The sequence below is a fragment of the Rhincodon typus genome, chromosome 6, assembly GCF_021869965.1.
Source record: "Rhincodon typus isolate 14 chromosome 6, sRhiTyp1.1, whole genome shotgun sequence".
Taxonomy (NCBI): domain Eukaryota; kingdom Metazoa; phylum Chordata; class Chondrichthyes; order Orectolobiformes; family Rhincodontidae; genus Rhincodon; species Rhincodon typus.
In genome coordinates, this window is record NC_063337.1 from 82,116,755 (window position 1) to 82,143,984 (window position 27,230).

The 27,230-nt window shown below is 38.1% G+C and overlaps 1 protein-coding gene across 1 annotated transcript in view; it reads left to right on the forward strand.

Moving 5' to 3' along the window:
- mycbp2 (MYC binding protein 2) overlaps nt 1-27,230 on the forward strand; it is a 214,825-nt gene that overhangs the window by 89,602 nt on the left and 97,993 nt on the right. The window contains exons 20-34 of the mRNA XM_048598403.1: nt 1,412-1,584; nt 4,498-4,623; nt 4,733-4,860; nt 8,413-8,504; nt 11,306-11,440; nt 12,189-12,272; nt 12,618-12,714; nt 13,282-13,474; nt 14,568-14,842; nt 17,391-17,612; nt 18,062-18,253; nt 18,992-19,198; nt 19,310-19,441; nt 23,392-23,570; nt 27,001-27,143. Of these exons, the coding sequence (XP_048454360.1) occupies nt 1,412-1,584; nt 4,498-4,623; nt 4,733-4,860; nt 8,413-8,504; nt 11,306-11,440; nt 12,189-12,272; nt 12,618-12,714; nt 13,282-13,474; nt 14,568-14,842; nt 17,391-17,612; nt 18,062-18,253; nt 18,992-19,198; nt 19,310-19,441; nt 23,392-23,570; nt 27,001-27,143 (2,378 nt within the window). The remainder of the gene's footprint in view (nt 1-1,411; nt 1,585-4,497; nt 4,624-4,732; nt 4,861-8,412; nt 8,505-11,305; nt 11,441-12,188; nt 12,273-12,617; nt 12,715-13,281; nt 13,475-14,567; nt 14,843-17,390; nt 17,613-18,061; nt 18,254-18,991; nt 19,199-19,309; nt 19,442-23,391; nt 23,571-27,000; nt 27,144-27,230) is intronic.

Below are 27,230 nucleotides of genomic sequence, written 5' to 3' on the forward strand. Positions count from 1 at the left end.
TTTTGTTTGCTTTTTCCTTTTGTTTGCTTTTTCCTTTTGTTTGCTTTGTATTAGTATCTTGATGTATTAAATCTATAGTTGAAACCTCCTGAGATCTTCTCCAGCCCAGTTTGTAAAAGAACCTGATTTACAGTTGTGGACTGGCTCAAATCTTTCAAAAAAAAACACTTCTCAGAGGAGTACACCTGCTATTCTGTCATAACTATTTTTGTGCTAATTAGAGGTTTTTTGGAACTAGAGAGTCCTGAACTTTTATTTCCTATTTCAGTAAAGTTGACTTTCTTTTCCATTTCTTGGTATTTTGATATCTAAATTAGTCAAAAATCCTGAGCTGCTATAAAAAGAGAGAAAACCAGACTAGGCACTCTAAAATGTTTGTGTAGCATTAATATTATTCATTATTACTCCAATGGGAATAAGATGTCTTTTTGTTTTGAATTGAAGTGAAATATTTCCATGACATTTGGATTGGACAGTGAATTGTTAGCCTCTGTTGAAAATGTCTTCTATCACGCTGCTTTATTCCGTGGCCTAACTTCATTGTTGCTGCCTTTTACCTGCCCAACCATCCCAAGACCACCTATCAATATTTATTGATTGGTGGCCTTTTCTTTTATTCATTCATGAGATGAAGGTGTTATTGGTTAGGCCAGCACTTGTTACTCATCCTTAGTTGCCCTTCTGAAGGTGGTGATGAACTGCCCTGAACTGCTATAGCCCACTTGGTTTGGTAGACTCAATGCCTTTAATTAGGAAGTTCCAGGATTTTGATTCAGCCCTTTGTCATCCAGTGATTCCCTTGCATTCGCCCGAGACTTTTGTTCATACTTTTAGTAGGCTAGATGAGGACTGTTTTCTGAATCTTCAGAGCCTATGTTGGTCATCCAAATTATAAGGTCCCTAATTAGATCTATTAAATGTAAAATCAGCTTGCAGCAAATTTATTGATAGATTTTCTAAATGCATAAAAAGAATTATCTGTATATGAACCTTTTTCAATACAATTTCAAATGCCCAAATTAATAAATTGTCTAATTTGTGACATACTTTGAATGCTTCTGGTTAATGTGTGAAATGTTACTTCTATAGGAAAAGTTGTTGGAACTCGCTGTCAACCCAGAGACTGTGGATGTTGGATTAATTTAAATTTAATTCACTTTTGATTGAATTTTGTTTGGTGAGGATGTGGAACAGAGTTGGAAGAAAGAATACGGATCTACCGTAGTCTTAATGCGATGACAACCTGGTTTCAAGACCAGAATGGCCTGTTCCTAAGTGTAAAGCTCACTTCTTAAAAAAAAAAACAAATGGGGCATGTGAATCCAAGGAAAGTTTGAGTCACATTTAATCTTAATTGCTGATATCAACACACTTGTAAAATCTTAACAAGCTGTTCCCTTTTTATCTGAAGGTTCATGCCAGGTCCAAAAGAGGTTTGGTGTTATAATGCAGTTACAGCAGATGCCAGGCTTCCTGCAGCGTCTGATATGCACAGCAGATGTTGTATTCTGAGCCCTGAACTTGCCCTACCAACAGGATCTAGAGCACATACCACCAGATCTCATGGGGCTTTGCACATTCTAGGTATGCATTCTTCATAATTATATGTGCATTAGTTAATTCAGAAGCTCAGCACTGATCTTTATATTTACTCAAAAGTTTTTGTCAGATTGTATGAACGATTAAGTACCATTGACAAGTTGTTGGGTGTTGCTATATGCAGCTTGTTGTAGAGAATTAATATGGCAAATAATCTAAGTATGCAATTTGCTGTAATCGGTCTGCTAGAACTGTAGAAACTATAATTGTTAACTGTCGCTATAACTGATTTTTTTTTTGTATTTAATTTGTTTGTTAGAATTCAAGCAACAATTTTAGGAAGGTGTTAAGTATTAATATGATATTGTTCGTGTATTTTTTCAGTTTGACCTGATTCCTCCAGGGTCCCGGGTTAGATTCCAACCTCGGATGACTGTTTGTGTGGAGTTTGTTTGCACATTCTCCGTGTCTGGATGGGTTTCTTTGGGATGCTCCGGTATCCCCCCACAGTCCAGAGATGTGCAAGTTAGATGGATTGGCCATGCTAAATTGCCCATAGTGTTCAGGGATGTGCATGCTAGGTGGATTAGCCATGGGAAATGCAGGGTTACAGGGATAGGGTCGAAGAGTAGGCCTGGGCAGGATTTTTTTCAAAGAGTCAGTGTGGACTTGAGCTGAATTGTCTGCTTTCACGTTGTGGGCATTCTTTGATTCTATGGCAGATGGTGAAATTTGAAGTCTATAAAAATGTGGGATGAAAAGTTGATCCAATGGCAATCACGTATTCACTCTAGCATGTCATAAAATCTTATCTGGTTCACTAATGTGCCCTTCAAAGAGGGGGGAAAAAAAAAGTCCAACCACTTCCCCGATCACAAATGTGGCTTCAGATCCACAAGAGTGTGGTCGACTCCTTCCTGCAGTTAAGCTTGGGCAATAAATGCTAATAAATTTACTTTTCCAGAAAAGGAAGGATGTGAGTGCACTGGAGGGGGTGCAAAGGAGACACCAACCAGGATTTGCCTGGCTGGAGCATTTGAGCAGTGAAGGGAAGCTGAATAAGCTTGGGTTCTTTGGAACTGAGAAGGTTGAGTGGCAGTACCTGATAGAGGTATATAAGGTTATGAGGAGTATGGACGTGGTGAACAGAAAGCAGCTATTCCCCATAATTGAAGGGTTGTTAACTTAATTTTAGAATGAAAGGCATTTTAGAGGGGATTTGAGGAAAAACCTTTTCACCCAGAGGGTTGTGGGGGTCTGGAATGCACTGCCTGGGAGGTAGTTGAGGCAGGAAACCTCATATAATCTTGAAAAAAAATACTGGATTATTACTTAGTGTCATAAAATCCAAGGCTGTGGGACTAGTGTAGGGAGTAGTGTACTTTTGACAATAGAGATTTGCTGGGCCTCTTCTGTACTGTAAAATTCAATAACTGATCATTCTTCAAGGCTTCATCCTTGGTTCTTGATCCTTTAATTAATCGTCTCCCCTCAGCCCCTGTTATTTACTAGGGGAGAATCAGAATCCTCAAACACGATAACGTCCCGTTCCACTGTCAATTTCTAGGATCATTCCTGTTGTTAATTCCAAAATCATTGCAACATTTTATTACTGTTTACATGACCATAAATTCTGAATGATCAGTTTCCTTTGCCTGAAAATCAATGCTATTCCCTTCAATTACTGCTAGTGAATATTCCTTTTTTACTCGACTTGCAGGTGATCATCTGATTATGTCTGTAGTATCAGGTCGGATCCCTGAATCGCCTAACCATATTAGGCTCCATGCCAGGAGTCCAGCCTTTCTTCAAACCATAGCTGTTAATACCTCTAAACTACTCTTGAATCTGTCTAAATCCTAATCCTTTTGTCATGTTGAGGGTTGAATTTTTAAGCCTGTTCTCACTGATCTTTTCACCAGCCACTGACTCCTGACTTTGTTCAAAATTTTTCCTGTATCCTTCCCCTTTTGTAGTCTTTCACACACATTATCATTAATTACCCCTCAAAAAATTGCAACACTTTCCGTCCAGTGAAATAAACTTCAAGACCTTGAATTTCTCACATTGAAATCCATTGCGGTCTGCTCCATCAACGTGTTTCCATGCATAAATCCTCAGCATCGTGTTAGGATGTTCTGAACTTCTAATTTCTCTATTTTCTAACTTATTCCTACAATCTGAAATGCTCGACTTTTTATTTCTTTCTTTTTCTAAGTTTCCTTTCCTAAGTACTTGTACTGAATAATATGTACATAGGTATCTGGTACCTAAGATGGCATAAGTGGCAACTTGTAAACTTTTTCACTGTACTCATTTGAGTACATGTAACAACACAGATAATTCAATTTCTGCCCCTGTGATAGCAGATTGCCTTCTGGTATTAGAAAACAAATGTTCATAGTTGCTGTGTACATGTAGGTGCCACTTTAATTTTGCAATGCACTTGAGTTTCTGGCATTCATCTTGATATAAGAACTCAATGTATACTCAAAGTTTGCAGATAAAGTTAACAAACATTAGTGTTTGTAAAGTGTGTTGGGAGTTTTAACTTCCACAACAGTAGTACACCTTGTGGTGTTTGCAAGTGATTACTAACTTTTCAGGAAACAGAGATTATAATACCTTTTACTTTACCTGTCAGATTTGAGTATTGCTATAATTTCTTTTATTGGTTTTAAGGCATTGATTTGTTTTAGATATTCAGTGAAATTGGTCCTTAAGCTGATACTCAAATTTCAATATTATGTAAAGTGTTCCCAATCGTGACTAGTTAGTTTAGGATTGTTGTAGACTTAATGGATTCTAATTGTGAATTTTTGGTGTGGAGGAACTGAAAATGTAACAGAACTATAATTGTCTATCTGGATGAAACACCTTCATTAAGTACGGTCAGTGGATGTAAATTGTGAAGTATTTGGCTTTTCTTGTTTAATTCTTTTTTAAATATTGAAACAGGTTGTCTGGATACGTTAGCTGTTATGCAGGATCTGAAAATGGGTGTCACCAACACTGAGGAGGAGATCCAAGCAGTTACTAAAGTGTACTCCAAAGAAGACTATAGTGTGGTTAATAGATTTGAAAGTAGGTTCATAATATAAGTAAATAAAGATTAACTCAATTTCATTAAATTGTTTTCATTTTTAAGAAGCAGTTTGCATTAATTATATTTGCAACTGCTATAATTCCTTAGGTCATGGAGGTGGATGGGGATATTCTGCTCATTCTGTGGAAGCCATTCGCTTTTGTGCAGACACAGATATATTACTTGGAGGCCTTGGTCTGTTTGGTGGCAGAGGTGAATACACAGCAAAAATAAAGGTGAGTTGATGAGCAAGAAAGTTACAAAAATTCATATTTCTTTGTATTAGAGCCAGTTCAGGAGTTTGATGAAGTTCTTTTCACTTGAATGCAGCTCTAAAAATACTTCAGTTCAGTACCATCCATGATAAAGTGTCCTGTTTGATTAGTACTCCATCCATCCTCCACCTTAAACATCCATTTCTTCCACTATCAACTCCATTCCAGCTGTCTAAAAGATGCAACGCTACGTTGCTTTTCACAGCATTTTCCAAACCCATGATATCAATCAAAAGGGCACTTGGCACAGGGGAACATCAACACATAGCAGTTTCCCTCCATCTCGCACCAACTGGACTTGGAAGCCCTTCACGAGAGGGGTCAAAATCCTGGAATGCTGTGCCTCAGCGCTGTGAATATACTTCACTGTATGGGTAGCAGTGCTTCAAGAAGGCAGATCAACACTTCCCATTTAAGGGTGATTAAGGATGGACAGTAAGTGCTGCCCTTGCTAGTAACAGTTACTTCATGTGTGTTTAAAAAGCTTGCAATTCAACTGTATTATATTCTTGCTGAAGCCAGGAGCAAGTGCAACTGCATTTCCATTAGACTATAAAACATAGCAGCAGTAGTAGACCATTTGACCCGTTGGGTCTTCTCTGCTATTTAGTGAGATCATGGCTGATCTAATAATCCTCACTGCCTTTTCCTCATAACTCTTGATTCTTATGCTGATTAAAAGTCTGTTTGTCAGCCTCTCTGCGGTAAAGAATTCCACAGATTCACTACCCTCTGAGAAAAGAAATTCCTCCACATCTCTGTCTTAAACGGGTGATGCCTTACTCTGAGATTATGCCCACTGGTCCTAGACTCTCCCGTAAGGCGAAGCAACCTCCCTGCACTTAACCTGTCAAGCACCCGCTAAAAATCTTGTATGTTTCAATAAGGTCACCTCCCATTCTTCTAAAACTCCAATGAGTAAAGGCCCAAACTACACAATCTCTCATCGCCTGTATTGGATGCTATCTGTTTGTGATTTGGGTACAGATCCCCCTCTGCAGCTTTCTGCAGACTTTCTCTACTAAATAGTATTCAGCTCCTCTTTCCTGCCAAAGTGCATAACCTCATGTTTTCCCACATTATATTCCATCGAAGTCTTCTGCAGCCTGACTTAACCAGGCTTCTCACCTATTTATGTCATCTGAAAACTTGGAAACAGTGCATTCGTTTAGCTTGTACAAATTATCAATATATTGTAAATAATCGTGGCCTCTGCATTGATTGCTGTGGCATTGTATGCGTTATAGATTGCCATCCTGAAAAGGCAGCCATTACTTCAGCCTTTGTCTTCTGTAACTTAAGTCAATCCTTCATCCATGCAAATATACGACCCTCAAAGCCATCTGCTCTTAACTTAGAGTAGCCGTTTGTGTGGAAATCCAAATATGTTACATCTACTTGTTCTGCGATTTATCCTGCTCTTTAGTGCCTCAGAATTTAACAAATCTGTCAGGCATGTTTGCCCCTTTTCTGAAGTCATCTTATTCTGCTTGATTATTATCATGTGTTTCTAAATGTTCTGCTATTAATTTTATTAAATTTAACTGGCTTAAAATCACCTGTCTTTTCTCTTTCACTTTTTGAATAAGCATCTTACATTTTCAGTTTTCCAATTATCTGAGACATTTTCTGGTATGTAAGGATTCTTGGATGATTGCTACTAGGGCATTCGATATCTCTAACAGCTTCCATTAATGTCCTGAAATACAACCCAATAGGTCTAGGGGGCTTATTTGCTTTTAGCCCTACTCATTACTCTTTTAGTTATTCCTTAGAGTTATTGTAATTATTCACACACCCTTTTTTGCATCTTGGTTATTTAGTATGTTTGGAATGCCATTAATGTCTTCTACCATTGTTGCTAAGTATTTTTTTTATTCCTCTGCATTTCCAAATTCCCATTGCTATTTCCTTAGCCTTGTTCTGTGACATGTCTAGGTTCCCTGTCGTCTGTCTTTGATTTTTGTATTTTTAAAGAGGCTGTCCATTTTGTTATTTCTTGTTAGTTTAGCCCCCCAAAGTTTATTTTCTATTTTGTGGTCACCTTTAGTTGACTTCTCAAACTTATCCAATCCTCTGGTTACCATTAATCTTTGCCATATTGTCTCTTCCTTTCCTTTCAATTAATACTAATTTTAACTCGCCTGGTTAACAATGGTTGATTTATGCTTTTTCTAGAATCCTCCTTTCTCTTTGGGACATATGTTTGTTGCAAATCTTGAGCTACTTTCTTAGAAGTTGCTATTGTTCATCAACCATCTTTTCTGCTCCTCTTCTTTCCCAGTCCACTCTAGCCAGCTCCACCCACATTCCTTTTTAAGTGCTCTTAAGTTTAGAACAGTTGTTTCCAACCTGAATTTTTCCCCCTTGAACTGCATGCTAAATTCTACTGCGCTATTGTCAGTGTTTCCTAGGGTATCTTAGACTCTGACATACTTTATTAAAATCTGACTCATTTCACTCCACCAGATTGAATATAACTTAATCCCTTGTTCAATCCACAGCATATAGTTCTACAGAAGTCTCCTGAATAAGCCTGTCCCTAGTATTAGTGCCTGTGTCCCTGAAATGAAGCCTTTACTCTGACACCTATCTTTGTAATTCCCTGACTTTATTTACCCTTTGGTACTTTGCCCATTGTGCGTAAATTCGTAATTCTTGATTGTTAGGTGGTTCTGCTTTTTAATTAATCTACTAATTTGCTTTCAACAGAACCTCCTTTCTGTTCCTATCAATGTCATTGTCCATGTTGGTACCAGTGACAACTGGATGCCTCCACTCCTGCTCTCTCTTTCTAGCCTTGAGGAGGTGTCCTTAACTCTGGCACCAGGCGAGCAATACAGCCTTCAGGACTCTCAGATGCAGAAAACAGTATCTGTCCCCTAAATATACTGTCCTCTGCCACTATTATATTACTATTTCCTCTTTGGAACCTCTGTTGTGGTGGGGTGGTCAGCTCATTCAGTCTCCAGGGAATCCTCAAACTCATTCATGAGGCTTGCAAAAACCTCATAGCTGTTGGAGAATTGCAGGGATCCTGGCTCCTTGAGAAATGCCCCTTGGGTCTCCATTCTTGAAGTCACACCTTGCTTAAGGTTGTCAACTACAGAGTTTGCACTGTAGATCTCTCTTTAATATGAAACTTCAACATAAATTAGGCTTGTGCAAATAAGGATTTTAAACTTTCTTACCCAATTAATGCACCCACTCAGGCCTAAATTGAAATGAGATTGCTGGTAGCTAGACAAATTTGAGCATATGTAACTAGTGATAAGTTATACAACAGTAGCTTGTACTACCATAGAAAGCATTTTTTGATGTTCATGGGCAGTTTAAATTTTATTGGTTTACGAAGGGTGTAAAAGAAAATAGATCTAACCTGTCTGTTCAAGCATGCTCCTTAATAGCTTAACATGGAAGTAGCAGTAAGGTTGCTTTTTGTGTTTGAAGAACATCAAACCTAAACAGAGAATCTAAATTATACTTGGAAACATTCTTTTCTTCTTATGCTAGCTGTTTGAGTTGGGACCTGATGGAGGAGATCATGAAATTGATGGTGATCTGCTGGCAGAAACTGATGTTCTGGCATACGACTGTGCTGCAAGGTACATGTTAATCTGTGTTTACTGAACTTTTAATTAATCAAACTGCTGACTTGATTACCTTTTATAATTTGAAATCACATTGGAGAATAGTACTGGAGCTCTGAAGAAGTCATAAATTTGAAATGTCACTGTTTCTCTTTCCACAGATGTTGCCAGTCATATTGAGTTTTTGCAGCACTTTGTTTTTATTAATTGAATCCAGAATACCAGGTTGATAATCTGGACAATGGGTTCAAATCCTGTCATCATAAGTACTGAAATATGAATTAATTAACAAAAATTCTGATTAAAAATCTAGCCTAACAGCAACCATGTAGCCACTGCCAATTGTCATCAATAACCCTCTGATTTGCCAGTGTCCTTTAAGGAAGGAAATCAGCCCTCTTTAGCCAGTCTAGCCCATGTATACTCCAGAATCACAGCAACTTAGTTGACTCTTAACTGTCCTCTGGGCAGTTTGGGATGGGCCATAAAGGCTGGCCCAGCCAGCAGTGGCTACATTACATAAATGAATTTTTCAAAGGTTGAACGTTAGTTCCTAATCCCACGTACGTGCTGTCTTCTCAAATCCTGATATTTGTGTTTCATTCTACTGTTTAAATTTTAAGTATTCTCTTTCACCATCCATTCAACTGCCTCCAATCTGTAGGAGAAATAAGTTCTCCATACTGAATTTTTTTGTATTGAATTTTGAATCATATGTCTCAACCCTTTTATTCTCAACTGTCTCTACTTAATTTGCCCAGTCTCTCTCAAAAACAACACTTCATCCCTTTAAACTCCTCAATTATGTCTTCAGAACCAGAACCCCAAAATCTTGCTTTTTTTTTTCATTTTCCTCTTTCACTATTTTGACATAAATTTATCTTACCAAATACGCCACATTTATTTATTAATACTTAATTCCATATTTTGTTGATTCTACCCTGTTATCAATGTTTCCTTAAACTGCTGTCAAGTTCTACAAAGTTATTTATGGCATTCTGCAGATTTTGATGCCACCCTTTCTAGTGCATTATACCTAGAATATTGAATAAAATTTACATCCGATTGAAACTTATTCATGCTGGTTTTATTGAATGTGTTTTCTATAGCTATCTTTAATAAAGTTGAATTGATCAAAAACTCTACAGCACATTAGCTCTGTTTTCCAAGTTCAAATGGCTTCTTTCTGCCCCAGTAAATTTCATCTCAAGATGCTTGTTAACAACTCCTCTTCGGCTTTTGTTCATCTTTTTACCATGCTCTTTCTCTCTCCAAATCAGGCAGCTCCTTGATATTTTCCTTTTTGTTCCACTCCAAATTCCTTTGTTTCTTGCCCAATGTACACTTCTAACAATATGAAGGAGTGCTGCTTTGCTTATCTTGTAGCAGGTCCTTTAATTCTGTTAATATACAAAATTATTTTAAAAATCTGTTGCCCTGACCTAAATTATATGTTCCAAGGTTTGTGGCTGTTTCTGTGGCAACTGATTCAGGGAGGAGCCAGGCCACTCGTTTCATAATTAGTTGAAGTCTGGATACTTTTGTTAGTTTTGAATGGGGCTGATACAAACGAGGGAAATAAAGTAGATCAGGAGAGTTGAGCGGAGACCACACTGAGCAGGAAAAAAAGACTTCTCTCAATATTGTGACAGGCTTGACTAGCCATGTTTGGTTAAACTGCTAAGAAAAGCATTAAAATTAGGGCTTAGAAGCAGGAGTAGGCCATTTGACCCTTACAAAGGGTAGTGTAAATAGTGTTATTTACAGGAAAAGTGACATTATTTCTATTTTATTCATGTATTGTGTTGAGGTTATGTATGTTTTGTAAAATTAATCATTTAAACTTAAAATTAGATCTGAAGTTCAGTTGTTCAAACACAGCTCAGCAATGTACGAGATCCACTGGGGCAATAGAATAATTTTGATAGCTAAAAATGAGCAGAATGATTGATTGCTCTCATTGTTATAATAAGCCCAGTATAGACTCCTAAAATGATGGGGCGATACAATTTAGTAAAAAGTGTTATGTAATTTCAGAAACGTGACAAGGCTGGAGTCACAATGCCAGAAAAGATCTAGAAGCATAAGATTCACCTCTTGTCTTTTTCATAAAGCACTCTGATGTTTTACTTTGGAAATAAAATATCAATTGAAGTATTTGGTGACAATAAAGAACGTGTTGTTCCTAGAATGCTTAGTGACAATATAACAATTTTATTAATTTGAGGGAAACAAATCGTTTACGTACTTAGTTTATACTTTGCTTAAGTGCTATGTTATTTTTCTGTATCACTTTTCCCCTTTAGTATTTTAATACCTCTGTCATGCACTTGTTAATATCTTTTCCAAACATTTTTTTAGAATTCAAATGTTTTCTGTTGAGCTGGAAATTTCTAGTATATTAAAAATCTCGAATCCTATATAATTTCCTGTCAAACTTGTTCACCTTTCGTAAGTCAAGCTCCCCAGATAAATGTGCTGTCCTGTAATTACAGCTTCTTGCCAATAGTAGCACTAAAGCACCTGAGTTCTGCATACTGCTCCTCCATGTGTGTTGCAGAGAAATTCTTGTTAGAGCTAAGTCTACCTCCTAAATTCCTGTGTATTTTGCAAACTAATTATAAATGCAAACTTAAAATTGTTCAAAATATGGAAGGAACAAATGATCTTCATAATTGAGACTGAATTGTATATGCAGTGTTATGTTTTCTCCTCCCCACTAAAATACCTGAACCTAAAAGCATCTTCTACTGCATGTTTTGTAGAGATCAACTTTTAACAAAGTTTTAAAAAAAGAACTCCTCTGTATTTTTCAGAGAGAAATATGCAATGATGTTTGATGAGCCTGTGGTGTTGCAGGCTGGCTGGTGGTATGTGGCTTGGGCTCGAGTTTCAGGGCCAAGTAGTGATTGTGGTTCTCATGGTCAGGCCTCCATCACCACTGACGATGGGTAAGATTTTGTTTAGCATTTTTTTGTTGGTAAATGTTTTTACATCTTCAGACGTGAGAGTGCAGTTCACGTTTATTCTCCACATTGAACTATCTGAGATTTAATATGTTATTTCCAGAATTAGAGCAACACTTTTGCACATTTTCCCCATGTTTGCTTGGGTTTCCTTCTGGTGCTCTGGTAGCTCTCTCAGTTCAAAGATGTGCAACTTAGCTGGATTGGCGATTCTGAATTGCCCACCATGTCCAGGGATGTGCAGGCTAGGTGGGTTACCTGTGGGGAATGCAGAGTTACAGGGATAGGGTAGCGGGTGGGATGCTCTTCAAAGGTTTAATGTGGACTCATTGGGCTGAATAGCCTGTTTCCATGCTGTAGCAATTCTGAAATGAGATTTGATTGAGGTATTCAAAATCCTGAGCGGTCAGGACAAAGCAGATAAGGAAGACCTGGTCCCATTGGTAAAAGGACTCCCTCCATTTCACCCAGGTGTACTTCAATACTAAATTGTGTGAATATTTTCATTTTCTACATTAACTCAGTGAACAGAAGATGGTGGTCAGTGATACGGGTCAGTTTCCATTAAGTTCAAGTGAAGTACACCTTTAGAGCAGAGAAAAAGCTTGCATCCTATTTAAGACGTCCAAGCCTGAGTCACTAAGCTTAATCTTTAATCTTTGGTAATGAATATGTTGCTGAAGTTGCAAAGAGAAAATAAAGATTGTTTTAAATGTATTTGTTCTTGTTTCAGAGTTGTTTTTCAGTTTAAGAGCTCCAAGAAATCAAATAATGGGACAGATGTAAATGCTGGTCAAATTCCACAATTGTTATACAGGTCAGTTCATTACCAACAACAAAAACAGAAGTTGCTGGAAGCTCACCAGGTCTGGCAGCATCTGTGAAGAAAAGAATCAGAGTTAATGTTTCGGGTCCAGTGACCCTTCCTCAGAATTCTGATTTTTTTCTTCACAAATGCTGCCAGACTTGCTGAGCTTCCAGCAACTTCCGTTTTTGATCCTATTTACAGCATCCGCAGTTCTTTTGGTTTTTATTTAGTTCATTACCGTACCATTTATAAAGGGAAAAAGCAATCACAATAGCCTTTTTATCTTTTATTAGTGGTAGAATTTGACTGATTCATTTGTTAGAATTGTGGTGAATTTGGTTATCTTTTGTGCAGGTTACCATCAAATGATGGAAACTCAGGAAAAGGAAAACAGCAACCCAGTGAGCCAGTGCATATTTTGAGAAGATCTTTTGCAAGGACTGTCTCCGTGGTAGGTGAACAAATTTGAATGAAAATTATTTTTTGTGTAGAATAGTTTTGTTTGTAGCTAATCCCCAAACCACATAAGATTTTCTTAGTCATACACCAAAGTGCAAACTAATACAGTTTCAAACTGTAATTTTGTTTTTGAAATGGTTCTGACAGCTCCTTGCAGATACCTCATCAAAACTAATTTATTTCAGAGCTATTGGGGAAAATTGGGATTCAATTGGGAATGTAACTTTGATTTAGATTTTTGGTGACAAGACATAGCTTGAAGCAGAATTAACCATGTGTGTTTGTCCTACAAAATCTGATGTAATAAATTTATTTTTAATATTGTTGGCTGAAGGGAGGCTGGCTAGTAAATACTCCAATTTTTGTTTCATTTATTAATTTTGTCATTTGTTTGATAAATTCGGTATTTAATTGGAAAAGTAATTTGGTGACATAATTGTATGAAGTATGTTATACATTTGTTCTTAAAACAAAGTTTGTACAGCCACACAGAACCAAGTTCCTATAAAGTATACTTGCAACACAATCACTTGATTAAATCCATCAATTCTAACTATAGGAATGTTTTGAGTCATTGCTGAGTATTCTACAATGGAGTTGGACAACCCTGGTATTGGGAGTGGAGGAGCTGCAGGGCTTAAAAGGTTTTCAATATACAGCCACTCTGCTGGACTTGGAACGACTAAAGTTTGTTGGGACTTGTTGCCTGCGACTGCTGCGTGTCTACATCTGTGAGATATACCCTATATCAGGTACTGTTAGCCTCGCAAGTAACACATAGTTTGTGCCTTTGCAATTAAATACCAGTTGTTACTAACATTCATTCTGATGTGGCCTTTTACTACTTTAGATATATTTCAAAACAGATATACAGTGAAGGCCTTGAGTTCAGTCAATGTCAGATTGAAAGAATGTATTTCTTTCAGTCCTTTTGAGGATTATGTTTGTATGTAGTATTTGGCCATGCTTAAACAAATAGGAATAATTCATTTAACAGTTCTGATAATTGATACACTTGCATTAAAAATACCATAAATGTGACTAGATCCAAATGTGGTTCTAAGATTTGATTAAAGTGGTAAACCAACAGGCACAAAACATTTGTGAACATATTGCCAGACCACCTGATGTTTCCTATTATCATGTTTGTTTCAGATTTCTAATGTCCACAATATTTACTTATTAGCATGTTAATGTATATATGTATATTCTCTTGGAAATGGTAGCTGCCGCTCTTTTTAGCTAACACATAGCATTAATATTGAATGTTTTGGCTAGAGATTTCTGCTTCTGTATTTGATATGTCCATAATTTTATTTCTTTTAGAAGAGAATAGATGAAAGGTCATAGTCTGGTCTTCATTCCTTTACGTTGTTTGCATTGTATTGTTTAATAACAGGCACTTTAACCTTGAGTTTGAACTTTTTTTTCAGTTTTACATATTTCCTTGGCTACTGTTTATTTTCATTTTTGTTGAATATCTTGTAAAGCAGCAGCTTTACTTCCTTCAGCTGAATTGGTTCTTGTATCATGTCTTGTGGGAGCAGCATTTATCAGTTAGCTGAACAAGTGTTGGTTTTAGACTAGGAGTAAAAGACTCTAGTATCAGACAATTCATACAAAACCATGGCTCTGGTACCCGGTTTCATTGATCATAAATTTTTAGCTTGCTGTAATGTTTAAAAATTAATTTCTGCTTGCAATTTAGCTGTGTTATGGCACTGATTTAAAAGTTTGTTTGAATTTAAACATGCATGTAACATTATCTAATTGAACAGAAGCTAACATGAGCATTTTGATTTAATGGCAGGTGTATGTTGATTTGCTTTTTATTTTGCTTTGCAGTTGGTACGAAAGCAGTGATAGAAGAAACAAGTAAGCTAGCAGAATGTGTTGGAAAGACTCGATCACTCCTGAGAAAGATTTTATCAGAAGGAATTGATCATTGTATGCTGAAGCTTGACAATGATCCCCATGGCTACCATTCGCAACCAAAGACCCTATTGGAAGCTGTTCTTCAGGAATGCCACAACACGTTTACAGCCTGCTTTCATTGCTTTTATCCTACCCCTGGATTGCAATGGGCTTGTCTTTGTGACCTGCTTAATTGCTTAGATCAGGTAAATTGGAGAGGAGATAATTTGTTAATGTTTTAATAGAAGTTTAATTCTGGCTTTTTTGTTTTTTTTGAAAAGAAAATTGGCTCCTCTGATGCTGTCTGACCTAGTTTGTCCAGCTCCATGTGTATTGACTTGGGGGTTTTGGCAAAACTGAAAATATGGTTAGTCTCTTCGAATGAGGATTTAGAACATAAGAACTAGGAGCAGGAGTAGGCCGTCCGGCCCTTCGAGCCTGCTCCGCCATTCAGTAAGACCATGGCTGATCTTTTCGTGGACTCAGCTCCACTTACCCGCGTTCTCACCGTATCCCTTAATTCCTTTATTGTTCAAAAAAAATCTACTTTATCTTTAAAAACGTTTACTGAAGTAGCGTCAACTACTTCACTGGGCAAGGAATTCCATAGATTAGCAACCCTCTGGGTGAAGAAGTTCCTTCTCAATTCAATCCTAAATCTGCTCCCTCTAATCTTGAGGCTATGCCCTCTTGTCCTAGCTTCACCTGCCAGTGGAAACATCCTCTCTACTTCTGTCTTATCTATTCCCTTCATAATTTTATATGTTTCTATAAGATCCCCCCCTCAAACTTCTGAATTCCAATGAATATAATCCCAATCTACTCAGTCTCTCCTCATAAACCAACCCCCTCAACTCCGGAATCAACCTAGTGAACCTCCTTTGCACCCCCTCCAGTGCCAGTACATCCTTTCTCAAGTAAGGAGACCAAAACTGCACACAGTACTCCAGGTGTGGCCTCACCAGCACCTTGTACAGCTGCAACATAACCTCTCTGCTTTTAATCTCAATCCCTTTAGCAATGAAGGACAAAATTCCATTTGCCTTCCTAATTACTTGTTGTACCTGCAGACCTACCTTCTCTGATTCATGCACAAGGACACCCAGGTCCCTTTGCATAGCAGCATGCTGCAACTTCTTACCATTCAAGTAATAATCCTTTTTTACTATTACTCCTACCAAAATGTATGACTTCACATTTATTTACATTGTATTCCATCTGCCAGACCTTTGCCCACTCACTCAATGTATCTATGTTCCTCTGCAAAGTTTCACAGTCCTCTGCACACTTTGCTGTGCCATTCATCTTAGTGTCATCTGCAAACTTTGACACCCTACACGTGGTCACCAACTCCAAATATCTATATAAATTGTAAATAATTGCGGTCCCAACACCTATCCCTGAGGCACACCACTAGTCTAGCTGACTGCCAGCTAGAATAGCACTCATTTATCCCCACTCTTTGCTTCCTGTTAGTCAACCAATCCTCTATCCATGCTAATACTTTACCCTTAACGCCATGCATCCTTATCTTATCTTATCCTGTTTGTTGATCTTCAGTATGCTTCCATTGAATCAATTGAATCCCTACATTGTGGACACAATTCAGCCATCAAGTCCACACCGACCCTCTGAAGAGCAGCCAATCCTGACCCACACCTCTACCCTATCCCTGTAACCATGTAATAAAACCCGAAAGAACTGCGGGTGCTGTAAATCAGGAACAAAAACAAAAGTTGCTGGAAAAGCTCAGCAGGTCTGGCAGCATCTGTGAAGGAGAAAACAGGGTTAACTGGGTTCTGAGGAAGGGTCACTGGACCCGAAACGTTAACTCTGTTTTTCCCCTGTAACCATGCGTTTCCCACTGCTAACCTGCCTAGCTTGCACATCCCTCGACACCATTTAGCATGGCCAATCCATCTAACCTTTAGACTGTGGGAGGAAACCAGAGCCATCTGGAGGAAACCCACGCAGAGATGGGGAGAATGTGCGAACTCCACACACTTCCACTCTTGGGTGGCTTCGAACCTGGGTCCCTGGCGCTGAGAGGCAGTAGTGCTAACCACTGAGCCACCAAGTCGCCCTTGGGTTTCGGTATGAGTTTTTATTCATAGCTTTTTGAGACCCACAGCATCAGGGTTGAATCTTAGCTGCTTTTCCACTAATTTCAAAGTCAGATGGTGATGGGCAGCAAATACTGGCCTGTCAGAAACACCCATTCCATGATATAATTTTGCTTCCTGATGCCCATGCTACCTGATAATTTCAGTGGTCCCTGTTCTCGCATATAGTTTCCCGCCCTTTCAGAACTGCTTTGTTCAGCGTTCTCCCCAACTCTTCTTTGTAACGCCTATCCATGCAGTTAAAGCCCCATTTCCAATCTTTCTTTCCTCTAAAGTGCTCAAACGTATTGCTGCCTCCTAAGTACGTTTTTTTTTGCAATTGCACATTTGAAACTTTTCACACTGGTTGGCACCCCTTCACAATTACCCCTAATCATGATGCAGCTGATCGGTGCACTATCCACTTTCATCCTTCTGATCTTTCCAAAGTCTTCGCAGTCAACACACTATTGTCCTTCACTGCCTTTCTTCCATTGGCTAGCTAAGTGGAACTGCCCATGGATTGGTGGAAAGTGGGAACATCAGAACTGATCTTAAAGAAAACATTCATAACCTTTCTTTTCCAATCTGGTCAATGTGTTCTGCTTTTGAAATTTTTACATCTACCAGTTATTCTCTGTTTATTCATTAGGACATACAAGAGGCTAACTTCAAAACGTCAAGTAGTCGGTTACTTGCAGCAGTCATGTCTGCACTGTGCCACTCTTCAGTCAAGCTGACTACAATCCTTCCCATTGCTTACGATGGTGAAGTGTTGCTTCGGTCATTGGTGAAGCAGAGTAGCACGGAGAATGAATCGGCTATGGTTCACAGATTTGCCCTATTAGTGTCTCATATGGAGAAACTCAGCCAGGTGAGAACAACAGAATTTCCCTTTTGTTTGAAGCATAATAAACATATGTAGCCAATTGATGAGGACTTGCCTAATGCATGATTAATCCATCTTGAATGTGCAGCATCAAATATTTCACTGCAAAATTACTGTGAATCATAATTTATTGCAAAATTACTAATTTTGGTTGTCTATTTTGAAGATAATGTTAAATTGGAAAACTTAGTTTACTGCCTTGTGTTACAGCTTCAAAGATTATGCGAGACATTACCTGAGTTTGAAACATGATTCAGATTCATAGAAGCCCAACCACCGCTTCTGTCCTCTTAACATGCTTTTTAAAAAAAGTTCTGCACCGTCCTACTGTAAAATGTACATAGTGTGAAGAATCTGTTAGAAGGATCTTGAATTGTAAAAATTAAAATTTAGAAAAATCATTTATGAATTAAATCTTAATATACTTCCTCTAGATTGAAGAAAATATCACAAGTATGACCAGTTTTCGAGAAGTTCTTGAAAAGATGTTGGTCATTGTAGTGCTTCCAGTTCGAAAAAGTCTCAGAAGAGAGGTCGAACTCTTCTCTCCTCTCCTAGTATCCAATACTTGTGGTCTCCTTGCCAGTATAGTGAGTGAACTCACTGCATCAGCACTGGGAACTGAGGTAAGAGTCCAGGGCTGAGCTGATTATTTAGAGCAAGTATTTTTGATTAAGCTATTTACAATATACTATTATTACAATTGTACCTGAAAATGACTCTTTTCAATAATGTAACTTATTTCTTTCTGTCAGCTACATTTTCTTAGCTCTGAGTTGGAATGTTGTTTGTCCAAGTGCCACTCTTGGAGTTGCGCATCAGTTTTAATTTCTGTGTTCAAGTGCAGTGGTGAGGGAGTGCTGCATGATGATGGTACAATTTTTTGGATGATATATTAAACAAGTCAATATCTGCACTAGTACAAATGAGAGAGCCTTTGCCACTGGATATGTTAATTAAAAGGTTGTAATTATAAGAGAAGTAATGAATTAGTGAAAGGCATCTTTAAAGGAATTTAGATTTGGATATATAGTGATTAGTAACATACATGTTGCTACAAAAGCAAGTCAGAGATGGCAGGTTAATAATGACCAAAAAAGTGAGGAAGAAAGTTGTCAAGTAATCTGAGCCAATTAACCTTAAGATATTGTAATGCATTAATTTTTCCTCTGGCCCTAGTGAAATTAAAATCGATGAAAGAGATGGGACATTGATGTAAAGCTATTTTGGGATGGGATGGTGTTTCGTATTCCATGGCCTGCTTCTGTGTAGTAAATACTATGTAACAGTTTGCAAGACTAGAGAACCCTGAATTCAGTTTAAAAAAAATTTAGCCTTTTTGAATATGTTGTTTATTTTACCAGGCTGATGGATTGAGTTCCCTTCATTCTATCAAAGCCACACCAAATCGGTTTGTTAAAACCAGTCAAGGACGAAGTTGGAACACTGGTAATGGGTCTCCAGATGCAATCTGCTTCTCTGTAGATAAACCTGGGGTAGTTGTTGTAGGCTATCATGTATACGGAGGAGGTGGCATTCATGAATATGAACTGGAAATGCTGGTTGATGATGTAAGTTTATTAGTTTTATTTTCATACTGAAGTAATGAATAGTTATGTCTTTGAGTAAATGTTATTCCATGGAGCCGATTTATCCCTGGACTTATTATTTACTTTTGACAGAGTGAACACACTGGTGATTCAGCACATTCTCACAGGTGGACTTCCTTAGAACTAGTGAAAGGGACTTACAGCACCGATGACTCTTCCAGTGACACAGCGGAAATCAGATTAGATAAAGCTGTCCCTTTAAAGGTAAGAAGCAATGTTTAAGCAGATGTTCAATGCTCCGTAAAGATTAGATTAAAACATCTAGGTTTTGTAGTAAGTTGTTCTGTGACCCAGCACTTCTACAACTGGGTTTAAACTATTACAAGAATTTTCTACAGATAGTAACAGTAGACCATTCAGTCCATTGATTGCCCTGCCATTTAATATGATCATGGCTGATTGAAAACTTCACTGCTTTTTACCCCTCCTGTCCCCATAACCAATAACGCAGTTGATAATCAAAAAGTTGACACCTTCTGCTTTAAGTATACTCAAAGACTGAGATTCCACAGCTTCCAGGACAGAGAATTCTAAAGGTTCACCAATGTCTGAATAAAAGCAATTCTTCTCCTCTTGGTCCTATATGGCATCCCTGTCATTTTTAAATTGTGCCATCTGGTTCCAGACTTCTCAATCAGTGGAAATATTTCACCTATGTCTACTCTGTCAGTGCCTTTCAGTATTTTTTTAGGTTTTAATGAGATGGCCTTTCCTTCTTTGAAACTCGAGAGTGTTTAGGCCTGGTTTGCTCAACTTCCCTTTATGGAATAGTTCTGCCATTGTAGTATGGTGAACCTCTATTGCTTCCCTCTGTGGCAATAGTTCCTTTCCTGAGATAAGGAGGCCAAAACTGCGCGCACTACTCCAGATGTGACCCATCTCCTATATAATTAAAGCAAGCCTTCACTCCTCTTGCACTCAAATCATTTTGTGATTAAAGGTTAACATTCCATTAGCCTTCCTAACAGTTTGCTTCACTTGCATGTTAACCTTCAGTGAGTTATTGAGAAAGACACCCAGGTCCCTTTACACAGATGCAGTTTTGAATCTCTCTCCATTTAAGCAATACTCTCCACATCTGTTTTTCCTACCAAAGTGGATAACTTCACATCTTACCATATTATATTCTGTTTGAAATGTTGTTGTCCAATCTCTAAGCCTGTCTAAGTCCTCCTAAAAACACCTTCCTCACAACACAGTCTTGCTTTGCTTTTTATCACATGCAATATTTAGAAATGTCACATTTGTTATTTTTTGCTCAATTGCATTTGTGTCTAATCTTCTTTTCCTTGTCAGTTTTTGGTTCTGCTTTCCTGTAATCTAGAAGCTTTACAATGCTCAGATTTATTGCTATTTAGAACATAGAACATAAGAGCCAGGAGCAGAAGTAGGCCGTCCGGCCCTTCGAGCCTGCTCCGCCATTCAATAAGATCATGGCTGATCTTTGTGGACTCAGATCCACTTACCCGCGTTCTCACCGTATCCCTTAATTCCTTTATTGTTGAAAAAAAATCTACCTTTAAAAACAACCAATCCTCTATCCATGCTAATACTATACCCTTAATGCCATGCATCCTTATCTTATGCCGTAGCCTCTTGTGCGGCACCTTGTCGAAGGCCTTTTGGAAATCTAGGTACACCACATCCACTGGGTTCCCATTGTCCACCTTGCTCGTAATCTCTTCATAGAATTCCAAAAGATGTGTCAAGCATGACCTGCCCTTCATGAACCCATGCTGCGTCTGCCCAATTTCTGTCAAGATGCCTTGCTATTTCTTCCTTGATAATAGACTCAAGCATCTTCCCCACTACAGAGGTTAAGCTAACCGGTCTATAATTCCCCAACTTTTGTCTACTTCCCTTTTTAAACAGTGGCGTCACATTTGCTGTTTTCCAACCTGCTGGGACTGCCCCAGAGTCCAGCGAATTTTGGAAAATTACCAGTGCAGCTGCTATTTCTCCCGCCATCTCTTTTAGTACCCTGGGATGCATTCCATCAGGGCCAGGAGACTTATCAATCCTTAGCTCCATTAGCTTGCCCAACACTACCTCTTCCGTAATAATGATTGTTTCCAGGTCCTCACCTACCTTCGTCTCTTTGTCAATTACTGGCATGTTATCAGTGTCCTCCACTGCGAAGACCGATGCAAAATACCTGTTCAATGCCTCGGCCATTTCGTCATATCCCATAACTAAATTCCCCTTCTCATCCTGTAAAGGACCAACGTTTACTTTAGCCACTCTTTTTCGTTTTATATATTTGTAGAAACTTTTGCTGTCTGTCTTTATATTCTGTGCTAGTTTTTTCTCATGGTCTATCCTACATTTCTTTATAGTTCTTTTTGTGGCTTTCTGTTGACCATTAAAGTTTTCCCAATCTTCTAGTTTCATGCTGTTTTTGGCCACTTTGTATGCCTTCTCTTTCAATTTGATAGCCTCCCTTATTTCTTTAGACACCCATGGCAGATTACCCCTTTTCTTAACAGTCCTTCCTTTTCATTGGAATATACTTTTGCTGAGCACTTTGAAAAATTGCTTTGAAAGTCCTCCACTGTTCATCAACTGTCCCACCATAAAATCTTTGTTTCCAGTCTACTTTAGCCAAGTCCTCCCTCATTCTATTGTAGTTCCCCTTGTTCAAGCACAGGACCCTGGTATTGGATTTTATCTTCACACTCTCCATCTGTATTCTAAATTCTACCATACTGTGATCACTCCTTCCAAGAGGATCCCTAACTATGAGGTCATTAATTATTCCTGTCTCATTACACAGGACCAGATCTAGGATAGCTTGCTCCCTCGTCGGTTCCATTACATACTGTTCAAGAAAACTATCACGGATACACTCAACGAACTCCTCCTCAAGGCTCCCCTGACTGAGCTGGTTCGACCAATCTACACGTAGATTAAAATCCCCCATGATAATTGCCGTACCATTTTTACAGGCATTAGTTATTTCTTTGTTTATTGGCCGCCCCAATGTGACGTTATTATTTGGTCGCCTATAGACTACACCTATCAGTGACTTTTTCCTCTTAGAATTTCTAATTTCCACCCAAATGGATTCAACCTCATTCTCCATAGAACCTATATCATCTCTCAGCACCGCCCTGATGTCATCCACCACCTCCCTTACCTTCTTGTCTGTCCTTCCGAATAGTCTGGTACCCTTGGATATTTAACTCCCAGTCGTGACCATCCTGTAACCATGTCTCCGTAATGGCTACCAAATCATATTCATTCGCGTTGATTTGTGCCGTTAACTCATCAACCTTGTTACGAATGCTACGAGCATTCAGGTAAAGTGCCTTTATGCTAACTTTCTTACCCTTGTGATTTCCAACATCTCTAACAATATCTCCTGAGTTATCCTTCCTTTTTGCTTCTTTCATAGTCTGCCTTGAACTTAAACCCTCCTGCACACATGCTAACCTGCTGCTTACCTTTTTATTTACCATTATACTCCCTGTTGTTTTCCCTTTCCTTTCCCCCCAACTCACTAGTTTAAAGTCCTAGTGACCACCCTATTTATCCTTTTCGCTAGAACACTGGTTCCAGATCGGTTCAGGTGGAGACCGTCCCATTGGTACAGATCCCTCCGGGCCACTTTATTAGCCTTTTACTTTATTCTTATACAATCCCTAACTCAATTTGTCAGCTGCGATTGCATGACCTTTTTTGAGTTTCTGCGCCTTCAAGAAATATATAGTTGTTGTAATTGTTCTTTCAAGACTTTCATTGTCCATGTCCAGTCATGACTTTAATGTATTTTTCCAATTCAGGTCAGCCAACCTGTGCCTCAATCTTTCATAATTTCCCTTATTGAAATTTAGCATCCTTGCTTCAGATTTCTTCACTACCTCATTTCCAAACATGATGTAAAAGTATTATATTGTGGTCGCTCATCCCTCAAGGTTCTTTTACAACAATTTTTTTTGTTAGCTTGTTTTATTGCATTATACTAGATCCACAAAGGCCTGTCTTCTAGTTGGCTTTGAAAAATGCTGTTGAGAAAACCATCTATAAGATGGTCCAGAAATTTGTCCTTCATAGCCTTGGTGCTCAAATTTAGCGCTAGATTTCTACCATTAATGTACTTTGTTCTTTGCTTTGTGTTTTCTGCATAATGCCTGCTGAATTGATTGACATTCCAGGAAAATGTCAAGTATGCAGTACGTCTAAGGAACTATGGAAGTCGGACTGCAAATGGAGATGGAGGAATGACTACAATTCAATGCCCAGATGGTGTAACCTTCACTTTCAGTACTTGTAGCCTCAGCAGTAATGGAACTAATCAAACTCGAGGTCAGATCCCTCAGATACTTTACTACAGGTAAGAATGTGCAAAGCCTGTATTTGTTTCAGGTTTCCTAGCCAGCTGATAAAGTAATTCAGAACCATTGTGTTAATGAAACAGTATTACTAAACAGATTCCAAAAACCAATAAATATCCTCTAGCATATAGCATAAACATAATATGACCTGGCATTCTAGCCCGTTGTCTGTTAAGAAATACTAAAACATGAAAAAGCCTACTCCCAAAAGACTAAAGGATGCAGCAGTTTGTTTCCAGGTTACTGATCTTTCCAATCACCATCTAATGGAGCCATCTTTCTAGTTGAGATCTTATTGTAGTCTAAAGAAACCCAACGAGAATATTTGTAAAAACTGAGCTTTATATTTGTGTACACTTGGGAAACTGTAATTCCCAAACTACTTCTAAATTCTTCTATTTAGTGCTCCAGTGTGATTCTCTGTGATGTCTTCAAAAATCCCCACAAACATTTTGCCACGGGAGGAAGGAATTTTCTCCGTTAGGAGCTTGGGGTACTCCATTTATAGAAAATAAATGCGGCATTTTGTTCTTGCATATCGTTGTAAAAGATTATTATTAATATACTGTAGATCTGTAAAAAGAACAACAGAAAGAATGGATGTAAGTGAGGCCAATGTACAAATCTGAGAAGGAAAAGGGATCTAAAATCAAAATACAAAATGCATGTGTGATGTTGAAGATCTGCCAGTTATAGGCAGGGGAATATGATGGATTCTGCACTAAATACCACATTTTGGTGTGCTCAGTGCTAACCTTGAATCCCGAGTTTCCGAACAATCCTAAACTCAGTAATAACTACATTGTTAATTCATTGAAGATAATCAGTTGAGCTCATAACATGGTTCATTTATACCTGCTGGAAGCAACATATATTCATACACAGGATCCACTCTCTGCAAAGAAAATGAAGATGTTCAGGTTTCGTGCCTCTTTTTGAATTAGCCCAGGAGCTTGAGGAATCCGTAGTTCCCTATTGCTTTTTCCCATGCAGCGCCTCAGCCAAAGTTGATATACCAATAAACCAGCATCTTTTCTCCTGTGGTATAAATTGTTGTGATTATTCAAAATTTGGCAATCTTGCATTTGTCTTGAGTGCAAAATATGAAGCATCAAATTGTGTCTCTCTCTTTTCAGCATTATTCTTTCAATCAAATGTTAATCTAGCCATTCCCATTTTACAGGAGCCCTGCTGTGAATAATTGGAGTATCTAACAAAGATCTGAAGTTACTAATCTCCTTATTCACACCCGAAGTCAGCATAATGTCCAGTAGAAAACGGAAATACTTTTCCTGAAGATTAAGTTTTTTAGTAACCTACTAAAGTATAAGCCTCCAAAAGGAAAGGTTAAATCAAGATAGGAGATGAACTTAAAGAAATAAGCTTGAGAGGCAGGATGACATGTCAAGAGAGAACAAAAAAAGTTCTATTTTCAGAATTCTCCATACTGTCATTCCATATGGTCTCTACATTATCATTTCACCACTACTGTTTGCACAGTCTTTAATCCTTAATATTTGTATATGACTGACTTTTCTTAATATTATCTTATTTACTAATGAGGAATTTCTTCTCCACAAACTTCTCTTTGTATCTATTGACTCTTCCAAACCCCATTTCACACCAGTTCCCACCTTTTCTAAGTGTAACAAAGCAGGTGTTTTGAATAAAGTTCATGGAATGATATATAATATCAAAAAGTTATGAAAAATTTCAGTGTTTTCATCACAGGTCCTATATTTGTTAGCTGGTCACTGCTAGGTGCAATAAGGATACAGTGCATCCATGCATTTGTAAGATGAGTAATTATTAGGCTTGTCTGGTCTCTGCCCTGTGTTTTTGAAGTGACTTTTGAATGAATCTCAGATTAGGTTGATAGATTTTAACTTCATCTAACTAAAATAGACCTTTGCATATTCAAATAATTCACATAATTTTCACTGTAGCTTGTTTCTGTTTGTAATCACTGGAAGGCCGGGGAGGAGTGGATAGAGGAAATGTATCCCTTTGCTCAAAGTTGACTCTGCTTTGGATGTGGTTCCATAAATATGAACTAGTATCAATCTGTTGCCATAGTTTGAGACCACTTAACATGTTGACACAATTGGTTTGTTGGTGAGAATTTTAAATTTGATGCAATACAATATACTATCCTTTTATTGTCATGTGTACTCCTTTGTAGGAATACAGTGAAAAACTTTTACAGTGCCTGCCTTCTTTTGGCAACATCTTAGGTATAAGGACCTAGGTACAATTCTTGGATACAGCAGAGGAACAAAAGTAGTTGCATTACTTAGAGCTGAAAAATAAGTTAAAAAAAGGAAAATATTAAAGGGTTAACATTCAGTAAGGTAAGGCATTTTAAATAGATGTCAGTGTAGCAGCTCTATACCAGACCCCAGTCCAACAGCCACCCCCTTTCCACTGTAAGCCCCATTCTGCTCACTACTAGCACTCAGCTGCTTTAAGGTAAGTGGCAGGATTGCCCCCTCACACTGGCATTGGGTAAGGGTGGGTCAAAGCCATGTAATGAGACAGCAGAGAATACAGTTAAGGCTACAAGAAGAGTTCCAAATGAATTTTCTTTTTTTTTAAGGCGTGCTTGGAAGGTTGTTGTGGGAACATTTGAATAACTGGAATGATATGGCGGCAAAGAGATGGTTGAGTGTTATAGGATTAATATGTTGAGGTATGGGTGAGGTGGGCAATATTTGTGGTAGAAATAGGTATTCCTTTCATTAGTGTCCAAAGCTCAGTTCAGGATTAAACGCAATGAGGTGCACCTTGGTTGAACCTCAGAAAATAGCTTGGGGATTAATGGCCCGAGTTTGCAGTCGAGAGTGCTTTGGTCTTACTAGTTGGCGAGCATTCTGGTTGATTTTCAGGAAGGCAGCAAAATAGTACAACAGTGGTGGATATCTCAATTAATTGACATCCATACATTGCATTTACAATTAAAGAGACTGAGCACCAATTCAGAGTGGGATCACTAGCATTTCCCATCCACTCCCACATGATGTAGCAATTTTAACAACTTGCCCCATGACTCTTATCAGCTATCCAAATGGAGATGTGACCTGAGACCTTCAAGCCAAGATAGATCTCTAGATAAACTCAGCCATTTTCAAGTTAACATATATTTGCTGTTGCAGTGTTGACTGAGAATTTTTCCTAGATTTTTATTTCTTCCCTGTGAACTATCGGTAACATTTGTTTGATGGTAAATCATTTAATATTAAAATTAGCTGTGATCACAGTAAGGATTTAAAAAAAAACTTTACAGGCATTTTCTGGGCTGTGCTAAATGTCCTATTCCATGCAGTGTCTGATTAGTCAAATTATCTAATTAAATAAATCAGGTAATTATGTACGGAGAATTAAATCTAATAAATATTTCATGCCAATAATAAGTGCCAATTTAACTTTTAGAAGTGAGTTTGATGGAGATCTACAATCACAGCTGCTTAGCAAAGCAAATGAAGAAGATAAAAACTGCAGCCGGGCCCTTTCTGTTGTCTCTGCAGTTGTTCGTGCGGCTAAGGATTTGTTACATAGAGCCCTGGCTGTAGATGGTATGTATGTATTTTCTTAAATCAGTCTAACTAGAAGTTTGTTCTTTTTAGAGCATGGTAGTTGAGCTGACTTGAAGGAAATGAGTA